The sequence below is a fragment of the Ostrinia furnacalis genome, unplaced genomic scaffold (genome assembly GCF_004193835.3).
Source record: "Ostrinia furnacalis isolate ACB-3 unplaced genomic scaffold, ASM419383v2 OfSCF1746, whole genome shotgun sequence".
Classification (NCBI taxonomy): domain Eukaryota; kingdom Metazoa; phylum Arthropoda; class Insecta; order Lepidoptera; family Crambidae; genus Ostrinia; species Ostrinia furnacalis.
The window spans coordinates 18,540-37,362 of record NW_021131985.1 but is presented as its reverse complement, the minus strand read 5'-3'; the positions used below and the strand labels follow the sequence as shown (position 1 = coordinate 37,362).

Sequence of the window (18,823 nt, the reverse complement as noted above, 5' to 3'; positions counted from 1 at the left end):
ACGAATTTAATCCCTAATCACATAAACACAAAGGCGATAAGGTTGCAAAGGTATCGTATCATAGGGTAGAACTCTATCACAGCGGTGAAGATGAGCACGGAGAGAGTGACCACTCTGTTCACACTGCGGACTAGCTCGAACCGGTTGATGAGGGGAGCGGACTTACGGAGGGACTTGCCTTCGAATACTGAGTCTTCTGGAGGAGTGACCTGTGAAGAAGAAAGGAAGGATAAGTATCAACAGGGTGTGGTAGTTAGAACATGAGTGTAATAGGTAAATATAAACAAAATCAGTCGATTTTAAGGACTCTAAACGCCAAACTCAAAACAGCTCGGCAGCTTGGTGTCGGCGGCTTTATTTCAAAAGAATCTGACTTATACTTTCTATGACTTTTGAGAACATGTCAAAAGTCGAAGACTCATGTCGGCGGGTTTGGTGTGTAGACTACTTAGGTACATTAATGGTTCCTGACACTTGATAAAACACTTCAGATAGTATAATCAATCTTGAATTTATCCAATCTATCCTACCTGTTTCTTTCACTCTTCTTTTTTTAATTTACTTACAAGGTTGCTAATGACCAATAACTTTATGTGCCAGAAATGTGAAACCTAAAGTTGTAGATTTAACGGATACGCTTCAATAATGTTATTAGGGAATTAATTAGGTGATAAATTAATAAACCAGTGAAACTGGCACTAAAAAGATCTTAACGTTAACAAATTGGGAGGCTCCTCCATAATTTTTCTGTGCTTTGTGTAATTTCTTTTCTGCTCTGTATAGCCAAGTAAACGCCAAGGGAATTTTGTAAAGATTAATTGAAAAGTTTGTTTCAGGATAAATTAATTACCTGAAAAACTGTGCCCATTTCTATAGCAGACGGTTTGTTTTTCCCTGGGCAAGGCTGGAATATTAAAGTAAAGGGTTCGATTCCCGTATACTTACATAAAATGTTATAAGTAGGTATACCACAACGAATTGGATATTGCTAATAGCATTGTATCATAGAATATGAGTTGGCGGATTTGTAAAAAAAAAATGGTTTTCTTAACACTACATTAAGTTCTATAACTTCTACCTATAGGTACCTACTTTAAGATAACGTCTTCATAGTTATAAAGTTGAAGTTCTTTAACTAAAGTGCTGGATCAGAGATTACTATAGATCTTTTAAAATAGTAGGTAAGACTGCAGCCGTGGTTGCAGCATCGCAGCCGAAACGTCAAGCCGTGAGTACATAATGTAACTCATTAATAAACGTCGCGTTAAGACCCGTGTCTTACTATTTTAATTGAAATGGAACGCGAAAGTTTAAAATCTTATACCTACTATACAGGGTGTTAGGTAAATGGGTATATGAGCCGACACTAACCCATGTTAACATGGTCATATAAATGGTATGGTAAAGTCAGAAAATCAATATCTTCATTTTAATTATTTTAATTTTCATACAAATCGGATTTTATTAAATTTATTTTGTATGAAAATTTAAAAAAATAAAATGATGATATCAAATTTCTGACTTCACCATACCATTTACATGGCCATGTTAACATGGGCTAGTGTCGGCTCATATACCCATTTACCTAACACCCTGTAGATCGTTTCATCCACGAAGACGCGCACCACCAATTTTTGGTCGAGGGAAGCGCGGGGTGCGGGGAGTTTGATCCGAGCAATCCGAGCGTCATTATTGTAGTGTGCGTGTGCACTCATGGATCATTTAGCGTGTACCGAACTACCGATAATATTCAAACATTAGCGGAAGAATGGTGGGGCGCGTCTTCGTGGATGAAACGATCTTATAATAAGTTAACTACGTACTGGATGGTAAAAAAAATGTGTACGTATGACAAATCAGTATTTTTCTTAACAATAAAACACTTTTAGACATACGCAAAGGTAAAATGAAGTCGGTTGATTACGTTTCTTTTTGTAACTAAGCCATACATAAGTGTATTAAAGAATATCACATCTCCTATATTGAAGCAAAGTGGGTATATGGATCAGAAATTGTATCAGCCACTCTCTTCGTAAAAAGCTTTTGGAAGCATTTAATCTAGTTGCGCTGAAAGCTTAAGGGGCTTTTGCATCGTATATGATAATAATATTTATTAGACCTAGATAGCATACTAAATAATTACTTTCACATACACTATTTCAACGGAGTCACATCACTAACAAAGAAAAAGCAGAAATTACTGAGACTTGATTAATAATTATCATAATCTTGTACTAAAAGAGTAAGAGGCAGCTGAGCTAAGCTATAAACCTAAGTAATAGCCAAAACACTTATGTTAGAGACCCTAAATATTTTTAAAAAGGGATTGATAGCGTTCTGAAAGAAAGAAAGAAACATTTATTACGATGAACATCACTTAGTTAAGGACAGAGAACGTATACGAAAAAAAAGACAGAAGTAGCACATAAATATAACAAGGAAATAAAAAGTGAACTGAGCAGTGCTATCCTGTCGCAACAGCGATGCCCATCGCAATGGGACTCCACTCAGCATATGCCGTGGCCCACGGTGGGGAAGGCCACGACTTCTAATTCAGAAATTCTGCTTAATGGTCTGTTCGGTACTTGCCCTCTTTCTGTTTTTGCCTACTAAATGTGAGGCCTATACTACATAGTTGTAGTGTGTTTCTCCTTTTTGAAAAGCACACAGGTACTTTTTTTTCAAACATAAACTGATAGAGACTAAAGTGTCAAGCGTGATGTGCATTACCTTAACACCTTCCCCTTCAGGCTTGACATCCTCGTGGATAGGCTGCGCGTGGTTGGTGACTATATGCAACGCCCCCGACACGTCTCGCCTACTCCTCAATTTGTATTCCGGCTGGTGAAGAGAAATAACAACTTTACACACAACACAATCAATAAATTAATCTACAATGCGTAAAACAAAAGACGACAATGGCTCAACAAATTCGAGACGTTACTGCATCGATTTGTGTTTTGAGGCTTAATAATAAAGCAACATAATTTTGACGTGTGGTTCCAAAAGAGTGGACTAAGGCTACACTCACTCGTGGCTATTGTAAGATGTGACTAGGGGAGATATATCCGAACAGATATAACTGTAATAAATGTATCTTTCTTTCTTTCTTTCTTTCTTTCTTTCTAACAGCAGGCCAGCGTAGAGGCCAAATCCTTCATTGCTTCTGGTAAATTGGAGAGGATCGTGTCATCATCATCATCATTTCAGCCATAGAACATCCACTGCTGAACATAAGCCTCCCCATATGATTTCCATATTAACCGGTTGGTAGCGGCCTGCATCCAGCGCCTTCCTGCTACCTTTATGATGTCATCAGTCCACCATATAGCCATAGGCCTACACTCAAAAACTTGCTGCGCAATCAGACGTCAGTGCTGTGTACGAGAGTCGTGTAAATAACCTGAAATGCTGATGATGATAGATAAAGACCAGCTTCGTAAGAATACTAAGATAACTTACTATAGCGTGTGCATTCGTGTACACAAGAATACAATTAAAAATTAATAAAATAAAAAACTTCATTCTGAATCAATACATTCTTCCAAGCTAACGCGAAACACCGTGCGGTTTTTATACGTATTTTATGTCCAAATGAAATAAATCAAAAACAATAAAGTGCGGCCATCGAATTTCGGCCACAATCGATAATTTTTTTGTGCCGAAGAAACTATGTGGGAAATAATAACCCTCGGTGTTTTGTTGGTATCCGTTTCTGGACATAGTAATAATGTAAGAAAAGTATATCTTTGCCATTATGCTAAATACCTATTATGAATCATTAATGTTTATGAAAAATGTCTATAAGCAATTTACGACAAGCAAATGGCTTGTGTATTTTTCATTTAAAATTCATTTATTCAGAAACCGGCGTGACACAAATTATATAAATTGTAAAAGTTTATAGGTTTCGCCTAGTTGGAGAACATTAAAAGGTGTCATAAATCTTCTTCTATGGAAAAACCTACAATTTTAACGCTAAATATCCCAAAAGGTTATGAAGACGTCATATTATGATCCAAGATCTGACGAGGATCAATCGCTCAGACTCAACGGGCCCCTGAAAGAAATCATTTTTTTCGCACAATCATGAGTTATTCCAACAAAACTTTTGTACCTACTTACTTACTGAGTCGTATGGGTAATATTGACTGTTATAATTACTTCAGAAGTTGCAGAATGAAGCTGACATGCAATCTTCGCTGATGCCGCAAGAATTTAATCCAGCTTTCATTGCTAATAAGGTAACATTCAAAGTAACTATTTAGAAAGAAAGAAAATCAACAACAAATTCAGGTAACAAAGACTAGACGTTACCTACACAAAAAAAATCACGAAGTTGCAGTAGTAACATCTTGACAGTGTGACTGCCAAAAGACACTGATTTTCAGTGGGTGCCTTTTAAGCAGCGTCATGCAACAAAAAAAAAGAGAAGAAAAAATAATAATATTCAATAAATTAATCAATTATTAGCAGTCCTGTTTTTAGTCTCCAGTGCAGGAGAACTTCCTTTCTAATTTAACTGAGGCTAATTTGATGATTAATTTAGCCTATATTCCTCTTGGTTGGGGAGAATGGATAAAACCTGTCATATCTAAAAATATTTTTAGCTTCTCTAATTTATTTTTTTGGATTTTATTGAAAGGACGAGCCATGGCGAGCCATAATGCCAGTGCCACGACTACGACGGGACTTGGAGCCCCATGCACCCAGCTTCACTTCTCAGTTACAACGGTAAATACTCGTATGTAATATAAATAAGTAAATACATAATAATATAAAACAAATTCTGGTCATGTGGACAAAAAGCTTTTAGCATCTAGATCGACCAAAAACTAGAATCTTTCGACTTTGATGGCTACACAAACAATAGTGTACAATAAAATAGGATGAAGTTTCGGTTATGGATACGGTTTTTAAAAATGTTAAATTCAAATAGCAAGATGCTGCGCGACACACATACTTTATGTACTATGGACACTTTATGTACGACACCTATGATAAAGGTAAAACAGGCGGGGATATTAGATGGTGCCAGGGAATGCCAGACTTAAGTAACAAATATTTAAAAATTTAATGATTTAGACTCCGCCTTTATTCGAAACTTTTAAATCGGTTTCGGTTACGGTTACGGATATTTTTTTATTTCGGATATCCGATAGTTTCGATTACGGTTATGGATATCCGTAACATCCCTAATATGTACATAGGTACCATTCTAGATTGCAGCTCTACCTAAGGTGATATTTGGGAAAACCCGTCGAAATTTTCAAGTCCCAGATAAGTAATAAGCCCAAGCAAAGTGAGACAATTTAAAGGGCTTCTTTTGATTGATACATTAATGTAAGTATATGAATTTATTTGTTTCCTTTTTGTCTATTTGTTTTCAGATACAGCCGAGTGACAGCGTGTGCTGTGTTAGCGTTGGCAGCCGTTGTTGAGATAGTTCTCTACGTGCTAGACTATTATTTGCCCTGATACAGTAATTATTCATAGTAATAAAGACATTATTACTCTACCGTTTCATTGCTATGCCATATTGACAATAATATCTAACTTAGTAAAATAAATGGTGCTGTATTGTTATATAAAAAAAAAAACATACGGGTCGAATTGAGAACCTCCTCCATTTTTTGAAGTCGGTTGATAACTGACACGACGAGTATAACACCTAAGTAGGTACTCATTTATTTTTGGACTTTCATAGAGTCAAAGTCAAAATTTTCTGTATTTGTATAGACTACTTATTTAAATAAAAAAGGCGAAAATGATTTTCTGTAGCAGGCTGAAAAAAATCGAATAATAGAAAAAAAACAGTAGAAAGTTGTAACAATAGGTTACTCAAGTCCCCCTGGTATCACATTCACAGCACACTAAATCCCATAACTAATAAATTCTGTTCTTTAATTCATAATTCATAATTCTTTATTGCTTCATTTGGTGAGAAGGTCTTAAAGTCTTTGGTTTATAACATTACACTTTGCCCCAGTAGGATTAAAACTTGCCAATTAAAACAGCAGAACCTTGTAGTCCAACCTTGTATAGGGCATGTACCTATTCCATTATTTATTAGCAATTTCATCATCAGCACCATAAATAATTTGTATTAAAAATCACTTTAACTGCGTAGATAAAAACAACTCAACAACATTTTTAACTGAATTAAGGTTTAATCGACATTTTAATCAAGTTTTAGAACTAATCGATTCACTTTAGTACGTGTGAAGTGGGGGCCATGAAAATCGGGCGCGAATATAAGGTGTGGGTTGTGAGGAGTGAACATTGTGGTAGCTGCAATGAAGTGGGCAGTGGTGTTATTTGCATTGCTAGCACTGCTCTGCAGTGTCCTGGTAAGTCCTTTTTTTTTAATCTCATCTTCACAGGTCATTTAGCCTCCTTTGCAGGAGTACGACTCTCTATAATTTACCAAAGAAGCAAAGGGAGGATTGGCCTACACTCCACACGCTGGCCAGACGGGTTGGGGAGACCTGATGTTCATATTTCTACCCTAAGTCACCATAAATCCTTACATAGATCAACTGAAAGAGAAAGGTCCTATTTCTTTCTACTTGATTCTCTACATAAGTAATTTTGTTATACCTATTAGTACGAAGAGAGCAAAAAATGTTTGTTCGAAAGTGACATCTTTATTTTTTGTTTTATATTTTACTTTTAAATCCTGTCCTTGACACTACTCTGTAAAATCCTACGTAATATTTTACTGAATACGGCTTCTCAAATTAATTCATACTTGAGTCTCACCTTAAAATAAGTTTTTTTAGTTATTTTTAGTGAAATGCCAAATTAAACACCACCTTGAATTTAGTTTTCAGGAGTTTGTTACGTGCCATAATATACCTTTGAGTTAAAAAGAGGAAATTCAAAAAGTTCCTTTTGGGTAACATTATAAATGGCAAACTTCCATCAATCATTTCAACCAACATCGCCCCGGATCGTTAGTTATACTTTCTGCGATGTATTGTGAACTTTTGTGAAACTCACGAAGGGTCGAGCATTTAATAAAATAAGTATCATTCTTCACATATTATAAAGCCAGTATGTCCTTACCAGACCTAAATGTAGGATGACAAGTGACAACCCCATTTTTTTGCATAAAATTGCGACCTTGGGATTATCTAAGAAAGGCGCAGAAAAGGTACGCGTGAAAATTCTTTGAATATTTTTCCCGTTTTTGCAATATTTTTCATTGATGCTCCGCTATTGGTTCTAGCATAAAATAGTGATAATGCCCTAAGCATGTAACTATCCAACACAAAAACTATTATCAATTCACACTGGTAGTTGCTGAGGTTAGGGCGCTTAGCTGATGAAACAAACGAATTATTGCATATTATTAGAAAATATTATTGAGTGGCGACCACGAGCCGGAAGACGTAGCGTGGGCAGGCCTCCCACTAGGTGGACCGACGATCTGGTGAAGGTCGCGGGAGGTGCCTGGATGCGAGCGGCGCAGGACCGGTATTTGTGGATATCCTTGGGGAAGGCCTTTGTCCAGCAGTGGACGTCTTTCGGCTGAAACGAACGAACGATTATAGAAGAAGATAAATTGATGAATTACCTTACAGGCCGAATCCGACCAGGACGCTGAGTCCCGAAGCGCGGACTACACCGGCAGTTACGCGGAGCTGGCCGCTCCCGTGCCCTCCCACGTCAACGAGCAGGAGGTCGTGGCCACCCTCCTGCGCACTNACCAAGCCTTAATGAGTTCCTGGAAGTCTGTATCTGCGGCGAGAACATATTTCAGGCTCGGGTTCGGTCCCGTAAATCAGAACTTTCCAAAGTTCACATTAAACTGCGTGGGTATGTAGTTAAGCATGTAATGATGATACATTACTCGTAGTATGATGAATATGTGTTTCAAATAGTCCCGATTTAACTGATAATGGCATAACTTAGAGGGAAAAACTTAAACAGCGCGGAAAATAGGACCAAGTTTCAAATAAGTTTTTTTCTTAGAGAGTAATTTTTTTCTTAGATAAGTGTTACCTTATCCCATGTAAATGATATCTTAGGTTTCCTCAATCGAAGTATATCAGATATCGGCGACTTCGCTATACGGTTGTATGGACCTCCCCACGCCTCCACCAGCTGAAACAAACACAATCCGAATAAGTAAGTGCTGAGGATAAATTGTCCATCAGCATAATTTTGTGTGGATGTTAATGTCATCTTCAGAATGGAATATAACACTTACTTCGAAAGCCTTTGATAAAAAGGAAAGAAGTAAATTATGCGAGGATTTCTGTACATAATTGATCGGTACGAACTTTGCATAATGAATCTTAAGTGAAGTAGCTACGTCACTTGGTGATGGTGCTATTTTTCTAAGGTTTAAAGTTAATGGTAAGGGTTTTTAAAAAGACTATTGTTGCCTACATTACATAAAACTCATAAGTCTCATGAATTACCTACAGTAATAACTTGAAAGAGTACATTGGTTTTATAACTAGGAGCCTCTTCCAAACAATATGGAAGGAATATCCAAATGTTTGTCTCTACCTTGTCACCAGCCATGAGCACTTTCATGCGCCGATCCAGCATGACCCCGAACGGAAACAGCTGCAGCAGCAGCGACGCCGGCACCTGCGGCAGCGGGCACGGCAGCGACTTGCGAAGCATCAGCGATTGCACCTGTAAGGGTATTCAGGTTGGTCCTTTAATGAGCTCATAAGGAAAATGTCTTATTCCGTTAAATACTATAACAACTTTTATATGAGGAATATAGGAAAATGCAAAAAAATAACTTCCTGCTGGTATTTGTAGAACATAACCACCTAAAGGTTCAGCCAAACCAACGCGATCACACGCGTGCCGGCGTGCAGCGATGGCGATCAATGCATCGCCATCGCTGCACGCCGGCTGATCGCGTTGGTTTGGCCAAACCTTAACAGGTGATAACTAGTTTAGCTTAACTATTAACTGTAGAATATTATTCTGTAGAATATTATTTTTTAAAGTTGGGTTCCGCTCCAATATCAAAAGCCTTTTTTTTAAATAAAATTCCATTTCTCTAATGTATAAGCGCTCAATCTTTTGATCTGGGTAGAAATATGTTAATTTTCAGAAAATGTGTTCTAGATTGTAATAGCCTATCTAATAATAGATAATCCAGCCAAACTCATCCGAAGAGGCCCGAGGTGCGGTCCCGGATAGGGTTATCAGATCGGGACGCACAATTTTGTTTTGTACGCTTTAGATACACATCCTAATTAAAAATTGACGTTGCGTTTTTAATTTACAAAAAGAGCCTTCTATCTACATATTACTCCTGTCTAAAATTTCTAAGTAAGTAAACATCTAAAAAATATTATACTGGGCTGAAGTAGACACTTAGTTAGATGTTTAAAGAGTTTAAGTGTGCTTGTGCGGAGATAAAGCTGTTTAATATTTTAGAGAATATTTACTTTTGATTGATGCAATATTAGATTCCCAAACATCTAGCAACCCTATCGCATTCCGTTGTCGTAGGCACGAGCTTTTCATCTAGACATAATAGATATCTAACATAAGTAATACCCCAAATATAAATCGTCCGTCTATGCCTAGAATTTTCCTAATAAATAACCTCATCTGAGAGCGTGAGTCGGGTAAAATATGATCCACTTTGAAAGGCTTTTGGACCGCTCCTAAATAAACATTATCATTTCAGAGATTTCGCTACCTTTTTTTGTGCGCGAAAAATGTTTGTCGTCGGGCTAATTTGTCTAACTGACTGGCTGGCAATAACTTCTTCTTATTTCATTATTATCTTTTTTATTAACATCCCAGCCCTTGCAATTAGTCACTTGTCAAAAGATAGAGTCTGCTACTTTACGAAAACGTGGTTAATTCTGTGATTAATCGACGTAGTATGTACCCATTTGATTCAGTAAACGTATTAAATATTATCGAATTTAATAGTAAAGGCACGCCGGGTCACTATTATTCCTATTACTTTCGCCTAACTGAGTGTAACAAGCGGTTCCCGTTGCTTTGATAGTTGAAACTTGGTAATTGATATCCTTCTCAGCTTCTATATTATTATTAAGTAAAGTAGGTTCGCCTATTTCCCTAAAATATTCAATGTTATTCCGAAAGGAGTAATGAAATCTTGATTCTCAGTAAGATAAGTACCTACTTCCAGATTCTATGAGATGGGGATATAAAACAAACTTGAAGTTTATGATCTTGGCCTTACTTTGGTATATTGATATGAACTTTATGAAGTAAGCACTCATGTAAGTAACATTTCTACATCATAAAAATGTTAAGAGGTATTAGGTACTATCTTGCTAGACATAAAATATGAAAATCTTAAGATTCAAACGATAAACAGCAGTTCAATGACAAATGCAAGACAATAGCAAATAAGTGACTGTAGTTTTATAGGTGCTATTGGTTTATTGCAAATCGATTTGTTACCTTAAGGAGAAACATTATTAGACCTAAGCCTGGTGAATAGTCCTATTGTTCTTCAAACAACAAGATAAAAACTAAAAGTAAAGTAACATAGTTTGATGTTAAGCTGGTCCTTATGAACCATAATGGTGAATACAAAACGTATATACACTCGAGACCCGTACCAGTACCTTATCATATTCTGCTTTGGTTATACGAGTAATTTTCTTATCTACTTACCTAAAAGTTTGTGTATTCCTACTTTATACCTTCTTACAGAGTTATGTTAGCGCATAAATTTGCTTTAAGTAGGTACTTACTGTAAAGCCCACTGAGGATTTGTGAGTATCCATTTGGATGCTAAACGTGTCTAATTAAAGTCTGAAAACAGTTTTGCACTATTATATAGGCCAGGACAATTTCGGCTGTCGATAAAAGTGTCAATTAATTACCAACTTCGGCAGCTCTTAGACCCGAACTACGAAAGTACAGGGTGTATGTAGGTAAGGAACTGAATTTCTTGATCTGTCTCGAAAATATCAGGAATTGTAGGTACCTATATTATACCTATCCTTTGAGTTACAAGTTTACTAGATAGTGAAGGAAATGGGGCACGTAGGTACCTAAGCTGTAATAATAAACAATTGACAACGGCCAAGCAGAATTGAAATCCAATAAGATCGGAGGATTATGGAGTCTTTTATTGGAGTCATTTGACCGTAGCTTAAAGGTAATGTTCATTTATATCGCAGATAAGTGAGTCGTTTGTTCTGATTTGAACATCATTGAGGCACTCATGTGCGAAGTTACTTTTAGAGTTTTTATTTTACTCACATAGTCGCTATTGTCGAACTCCAGCCGAAGCACGGCGACGTAGTAGTTGCCTTCCATGCTCTCCTTCACCACCGACACTTTCAGCCTCAGGGAGAAAATATCTTCAGCTATCTCGTAAAGTTGACCTGCGAATTTATGAATAGGTAACTTAGTGCCAATTTATATGAAGCGGGTACCAACATAAAATAACCCGAAGCAAGTGTATTGTACCAAGAATTCTCACGAGTGACGTTGGGTTAAGCTGGCCACATATTTCGGCTGCCGTAATCAGGATGTCACGTACGCGAAACCTAGCGGTCAGGGTCTCCGCTTATTAATCTTAGGGAATCGTTTATTGGCTTTACGGCCTGCAAAAGGAGGCATTACTTTGATAAAAAAAAGTTACTGAAAAAGTGTTTTGTACACTAAAATACAAACTTTACAAAATTTTATGGTAAGAAGACCTGTTATCCTTGAACATGTGAAAGTACCACCCATCGCGCGGTTCATGACTAAATTGTGTATGAAGTTTGCGCACGGGTCAGATACATACTCTTTGATTCCATGCGCAGGGATATGAATCAATCAGATTGTTCAGAACTATAGTGCGCAGCGATAGATTCTACTCGTAGAAATTTAGTGAAAAGCAGCTGTATGCTCGGCAAGTGCATGCGACGCGAACCACATGCAGATGAATCTGAATTATACGGATTGTGGTGTCGTACTTGGAAGGAGGGGTTACTCGTAGCTCACCCAAGAGGAAGTGCGTGAAATCGCACCGTTGTATGCATGTCGAGCACATGCGACTTGAATCGTATGCAGAAGTGTCTTAATTGTGCGTCGTATCTTGGACAGAGGGGTCGCTTTGTGACTGTTTGTCTAGGAAGAAATACTCATAGCTCACCCATGAGATAGTGAGTGAACCCGCAGCGGCCACTGCTATACACCAGCTCTGCGCCATGTCTGTGCGCGCGCGTCAGTTGCATGCTCGGCGAGCGCATGCGCGGGAAGGTAAACCGCATGCGCTGGTGGATGTTGTCCACCGACTGCAGGAACGTGCAGAAGTAGCGGCCGGTCGCGCGAATCATCGTGTCGTAGCTAAGGAACACCATCTATAGTTACTTACTTTTAAAGTAATTTATTTACCCTATTCCACCTAGGGTAGGCAGAGTGGAATTAAAATATTTATCTTATCCCACAAAGTGGAAATAAAAATCCACTCTTCCCACCCAAGTGGGATGACCAGGTGGGATAGGTGGAATGGGGGATTTATTTTTTCTACATTTAAATTCAACACGTAAGTAGGTTATGTCATATAGGTAATCAAGTGACGTCTAAAAGGCTGTTCGGACAAACAAGACAAAGCTATGTACGCTGATACGCTGATATAAGTTATGTAAATCACGATTCAAATCGAAAAATAATATAAACGCTCATTGACATATTTGGGTTTATTTTCGTTACGCTAACGTTAACGTTACGCCTGTCAATTCGTAAAACAAGTAAATTATGTTCAAACGGATACAAGCCTCCAACTTTACATTCTTTGAGATTTGTAAAATTTATTAAAACTTTGAAATAAGTAAGTATCCACAAAATATTATTTTATAAAGTGTCTTGTGCCTATTAATTAATTAGTAGATAATTAAAGTTGTATGTACTCGTATCGCCACCATGATAGTTCATGTACTTATGTAAGTAGCTCCAAAGATGATGAAAATGATATCCTTTTTATTACCTTTGATTAGATCAATTAAGTTTCCACGATCTCATGCCGCGATCATAAAAGTAATAACTGAGAGAACTTAAAACTCAACTGAGTTATTTTGTAAGACACAACGAAAATATTTTGACAAAGCGAAAGGATCTTAAGAAATACCTATTTACAGTTTCTTCTTGAAAAAAAAAAGTCACCAGTGTGCCTAAGAATTGGATTTATATTTGTTTCGTACAAAAACTTTCTTTTAATTAACGCCATTCCTAATAAACTCGAGAATAAGGAAAATCGGTCAAGTCGAAATTGGAGTAGGTATCACGCCAATTGGAAAATATTTTAGTGACGGTCCGTTTATGTTGAAAGGGACCGGGATAATATTTGGCGTCTTGATTGAAAAGTTTTTAATGCTATCTAAAAATATTATTCCAACTTGAACTGGACTGATTAAAATGAGGGGCGTGGGTAAAGGCTCGTTAAAGCAAAACTTACCCATAGTTGCTGAAGAACTTGACAAAACATCTGCCAAAGAAATGCATGACCTTTTCAGGAGTGCCAAACTTCTCCCTCATGCTCGAAAGCCTGTCCCCGCTGATCAGGCTGAGGCTGTTCAGTCTCTGCCTCACCGGAGCCCCCGATCCTCTCCGTTTATATACGTCTAGTGCCACCGTGCAACTGGTTTTCCGAGCTGAAGGTTTGACGATAGAATTCCTCTTGCTGTTTTCCGAATCGGGAGACGTAGGTGTCGTTCCTGCCGAATCATCAGGACTAACTGGTTCTTCTTCCTTCAATGGTGTAATTTCCTCAACTTTACTACACCCGGGTTTCTCTTCCGATACTGTTTCTGGCTCATTGTTTTCTACTGCAGGAAGACAGCGGTTTTCCAATGTGATAGCAAGACTCCGTCTGTGCAAGTTTAGTGCACTTGCGATTTGGAGTTCTTGGCCTTCGTTGATCCTGTCTGTAGATCTATGTGCTCGGATTTCTTCTGATGAATTGTACGCATCGATTTCTTTCTTTGTGACAGCTGTGAGGGCATTAGCGGCTGTGAACGGGCATTTATAACCGGCTGCTCTACCGTCGGTATGTACTGACGCACTTCGCCAAGACGGTTTAGATTTCAACGACTGTTTTCTTGGGGCTGGACTAGCAGGAGTGGAAGTAGTTGGGCTGTTGGGATCTTTCGTGATAAATCGCGCCAAAGCACTGGCCAGGCGTAACATGAGAGCATCTGGATATTGCTGTAAAACAAAACACGTATTTTTTCTATTTGAATTAGTGATCTTAGTATCAATAATTTGCATAATTATTACAAAATATTTTATACCTGAGTAGCACTGAAGACAGTATTTCTGGCACCAGCTTCTCTTAGAATAGTTTCCCATATTTCCTCGCCACATTCTTGCTGTAAAGAGAAAAAAGATTACCATTTTTGTTCCTATACTCAACTCATTCGCATCACTTTACATTTCGTTCGTTTGTTGTCAGCTCAATCCGTTTCACTGCGCCCCTTTTTGTTATGTTAAGTAAAGCATTTCCATTCTATTCCACGAGACAGCTTCTGCGTATAGTGACTTCAAAATGATAAGCGGTATCACATAATATGTATCTCGAACAATGTACCCTGAATCGATATGTTATAGATAGAACTGTAGTCTAGAAGTGCTATAGCAAGGACGCATTCAAGTTTCGCAAGTCCGCACGTGTCGCTCCAAAAGTTGCGGCCATTATTTCAATACATTTGCTGCCAATATCACGTCGGCATAATGTTCAATGCCATAAACGGAATCTGTTACGTGTATGAAATTTAGGAATGCGAATACCTTAAACAAACAAACCACAAACTTTTCAAAACAATTACAGTAAAATTTTACCGCTTTGTTTTCAGCTGCGGAAAAAAACCTTGCTCTTCCTCTACTCTAGTTTTACTGGCCTGTTTTCGTGTGCAGCAGAATATTATTATTTGCCAATGATGCCATGGGGAGGGGAACGAAAGTAATAAAACTTTGCGATATCAACAATGTTTGTGGCATTCTTTGGGTTTTAATTAAGAATAATGTAAAAAAAATCTTTCTTATAAATTGATTTATATGAGCCATTATACTCGTAGTATGACAAGCTATTAAAATTGGTCAGCTAGCACTATAACATGTAACTGAGGGATGAAAATTTTTTTTCGATGTACATACCCGTGTGGGGTATCAATGGAAAGGTCTTTTAAAATGATATAAAGTTTTCTAAAAAACATTTTTCTTAAAGTGAACGGTTTTTGAGATATCAGCTCTCAAAGTCGTAAAAAGTATGTCCCCCCCCCTCTATTTTTATAACTACGGGGTATAAAATTCTAAAAAAAATAGAGGTGATGCATGCTAATTAACTCTTTCAACGATTTTTGGTTTGATCAAAGTATCTCTTATAGTTTTTGAGATAGGTTGATTAAATTGACATAATAAGTTTATTATATTTGCTGCTACGGAACCCTTTGTGCGCGAGCCCGACTCGCACTTGGCCGGTTTTTTAATCCGAACATAAGTTTGACCTCAATATACACCACTAAATTTTAATCACCGAAAAAAAAAATTCTGGGTAATGAGTTATTGATACTGATTCCATTTGTGCAAAAAAAAGAGTAAAATAAAGTGACTCAAAATATCCTCCTAAAATTGGTAATTTATTGACACACGCGTCGCTAGCACTATTTACGTACGATAATGTAACACTTATTAGAATTCAAAATGGTCTAAGTTAGCTAAGTATGTAATAATAACACTGGAAGCGTGGTCGAGGCGTGAGCGAGACAGACAGATCGATGCAACGTGCGAGCGCGTACGACTACTCTAGCGAGCAGCGGAGTGACTCAGCTGTGACGCGTAAAATACGGACTAAAGAAAATGTAATAAAAAAATTAACTTTATGAAAAACATTTCTTTTTCTTTTGCTTTAAATTTTTCACACGTTTCTACATAACCTGTTAAAATTTTTTCGGTGATAAAAATTTAGTGGTGTATATTCCCGATTGATGATGAAGACGAAGATGGAGCACTCTTAGCTCTATTCATCTACTTTTGTTTACGAGTACGACTGGTCATAAACCTTCCAACAGCCGCAGAGTTCTGCCAAATTTACATTTATTAGTGCAGTTTATTAGAGAATTCTCTAATGGACATGCAGCCTTAGCACTCGATTTAATTAAATCATACCCATCACAAGTTCGTAACATATTTGTTTAGGCACTAAGTTACTTTTCCGAGTCGAGCACACTCGTGACGTGCTCCATCCTAAGTATCCTAACATTAGTCTTCGTCAGAGGGACACACAATTATAACTTTTATTTGAACGAGTATAAACTTTGTTTTTGGATAAAAGAAAAATATTGATTTGATTAGTACCTAGGTGTTATGTTTTAGGCGCTCCTTATCTAAATATGTATGAAAACAGATGAAAACTCTCATTTTAACCTTTTAGTGGTCATGGCTGAGATGCACTTTTTGAGAAACCTGTATGGATTGAGATTGATCTTAAAATAAGCCATACAATAATAAGTATATTAAGTACTTTGTATTTGTTTTGAAAATTTTCGGTCGGCGGGATTTCTCTTTATAAGACTAAACAATGAATACGAATTACCTTACATAACCAGAAAATATCTGTGGTTTGGACTAATTATTATACTTATTAAGTAATTGGATGAGTTGCGGAAAATGTTAATACGCAAAATTTGTTCAGTCTCGTAATTTGCAAGAGTACGAGTGTGTCATTGTATGAAAATGAATCATTAATGAAGGTACCTAGTTCATTGGTTGATATTTATTATTGAAATCATTAACTACACTGAATTTTCCTCTTTAGCTTTATTACCTACATTCTACCTAGGTATTACAACACTTGGTCAAGTAACAAGTTCATTAGAGTAGTTTTGATATTAAAAAAGAAAATTGAATAGATGATTAAAAAAAGGTTTACAAAGGGCGTAATGATAAAATTAATCTTATCAACTTCCAAGAACTCACCACAATAAAATGCTGCACACTTTCGAGCAGCCACCCGTACATAATTAATGTCTCCGCCGACTTTTAAGTCGAAATTATTTTTTGGTATCAAACGCTTTTCAACTCCGTGAAATTATCTAAAGCGAGGCTGAGTTCGCGATAAAATTTCTAAGTGTGGTCATTAATTTTTCCGAGTGGTAAGTTGTGTCCCGCGCCCTGCGAACGTAGAGCCTGCGAGGCCTTCGCGTCACTACTGACGGATAAGGGAAGGCTGCTACTTTAAATTCTACATCGCATATTCCACTTTGGAAATGAAGTGAGTATAAACAAAAGAAAATTAATAGGTTCCAACTCATTGTGCTAAAAGTACATGATGTTTTTATAGGTAATTGGTATCAGGCTCTACTTTACCTACTATGTACAAGCAAGGTTACAGAATATGCCTGTCATTACATTGTTGCTTACCCTGTGGCATAAATTATTGTAAGTGTTACCACATTGAGTAAGAGAAAAATGTTCTGAAAACTACAATCCCTAATTATTGTTGAGATTACTTAATTTTACTATAAATACACAATCCTAATTATTTGAGCGTTAATTAGCTGCATAGAACTGAAACCGTAATTTTAGGATTGTTTGTTGTCGCCATCTGTAAAACGTACTAAACCTAAACATAATTAAACTTAGTTCCAGTGGATGCTTCTTTTAGTAATAAACTTAAATAAAACATAAAATATCCTGATGGGCCGCTCTACTATAGGAGAAAAGTTTCAATGAGATTTTAATTTAGGTAAGTCCTCTGTCCAGGCGATTATCTTATCACAAACAATTTACAGACTGATCTCGTCACAGTCATTTGCAGAGAGATGTAATTAAGAGTCAACGAACTGAGAGTTTTTATGAATCTCAATAATAGGAATAGTTTTCGCAATGGAGACAAGTGGCAATATTCAAATAGGCAATGAACCAAAACTAGGGTTGTCGAACTTTTGTCAACATTATTATTATCACACTTATCAAAACGACTGGACATTTCCTTTTTATTTAAGGGCATTTCTACTGTACGGTGTATTTTTTCTCAATTCGGTGCTAAAATTTATATTTACTTTTTTTAAGTAGTTTCAATACAAAAAAATAAATGTTACTCCATTCTGAATGTAAAAATAGCATTGTCACTAAATATTGTGAAGTGGTTTATGAGAAATGTTAAGCATCGAATTGAGAGAGCACCGAATTGAGAAAATGCATCACGGAATTGAGAAATGAATCTCCAAGTATAAAAATCGCTCCGCAAACTTTGAATTGATGACATTATGAAGAAATACCTAATGTATTTCAATAATTATTATAATAAATACTTAAAACGTTTTGATATCTGATTGCTGGTCTATTAGTTAGATGGTTCATTTTAGGTTTATGTGTCTGAAATACCAATGGAATAAAATAAAAATCCTAATCAATATGTTTAATTTTTTAATAAGGAACTATAATAAATTCTTAATTTTTATATATTATTTTAATTTTATTTAAATAAAACAAATAAATACATAACACAGGGTCTCTTTGTTTATTTATTCTTAACCTTAAACATAAAACAAATATTGCAAAACCCAAGAGCTAGATTGACCTGACACTATACCGAAGATTTATATCGGACGTCAGTTTGTACACGATTAATATGGCACTCAAATAGCTGAAATACAACAAGGCACCAGGTGTTACGGCATTATAGCTGAGCTTCGCCGGTACTAAAGGCTCTACAGAAGCAGTTCAATTACGTCATTCTCGAAAAAAAAACGCCTCCGGCATGGCACAGAAGTGTGGTGATAGCATTATAGACTCATCTCACTTATGAGGCGTGTTTACAAGCTGTTTTCGAGAGTCCTTACGAATCATCTCGCTCGCAGAC

General features: G+C 36.8%; 1 protein-coding gene across 1 annotated transcript; it reads right to left on the bottom strand.

The window, feature by feature from the left end:
* Positions 1-17: 17 nt before the first annotated feature.
* LOC114353622 (uncharacterized) lies at positions 18-17,153 on the bottom strand. Its single transcript, XM_028305682.1, has 9 exons — positions 16,936-17,153; positions 14,253-14,330; positions 13,418-14,166; positions 12,116-12,309; positions 11,233-11,357; positions 8,521-8,652; positions 8,008-8,109; positions 2,731-2,841; positions 18-209 (listed from the first exon to the last, which is right to left on the bottom strand). The coding sequence occupies exons 1-9, from the start codon at positions 16,975-16,977 to the stop codon at positions 18-20; spliced, it is 1,725 nt and encodes a 574-aa protein (XP_028161483.1). The 5' UTR covers positions 16,978-17,153.
* Between the last annotated feature and the right edge of the window lie 1,670 nt (positions 17,154-18,823).

Coding starts and splice junctions, on each gene's coding strand:
- LOC114353622 (XM_028305682.1), bottom strand. CDS start 16,977: ATGTACGGGTGGCTGCTCGAAAGTGTGCAGCATTTTATTGTG. Junction 14,331..16,935: donor GTGTGCAGCATTTTATTGTG/GTGAGTTCTTGG, acceptor TTCTCTTTACAG/CAAGAATGTGGCGAGGAAAT. Junction 210..2,730: donor CTGAAGGGGAAGGTGTTAAG/GTAATGCACATC, acceptor TCTTCTTCACAG/GTCACTCCTCCAGAAGACTC.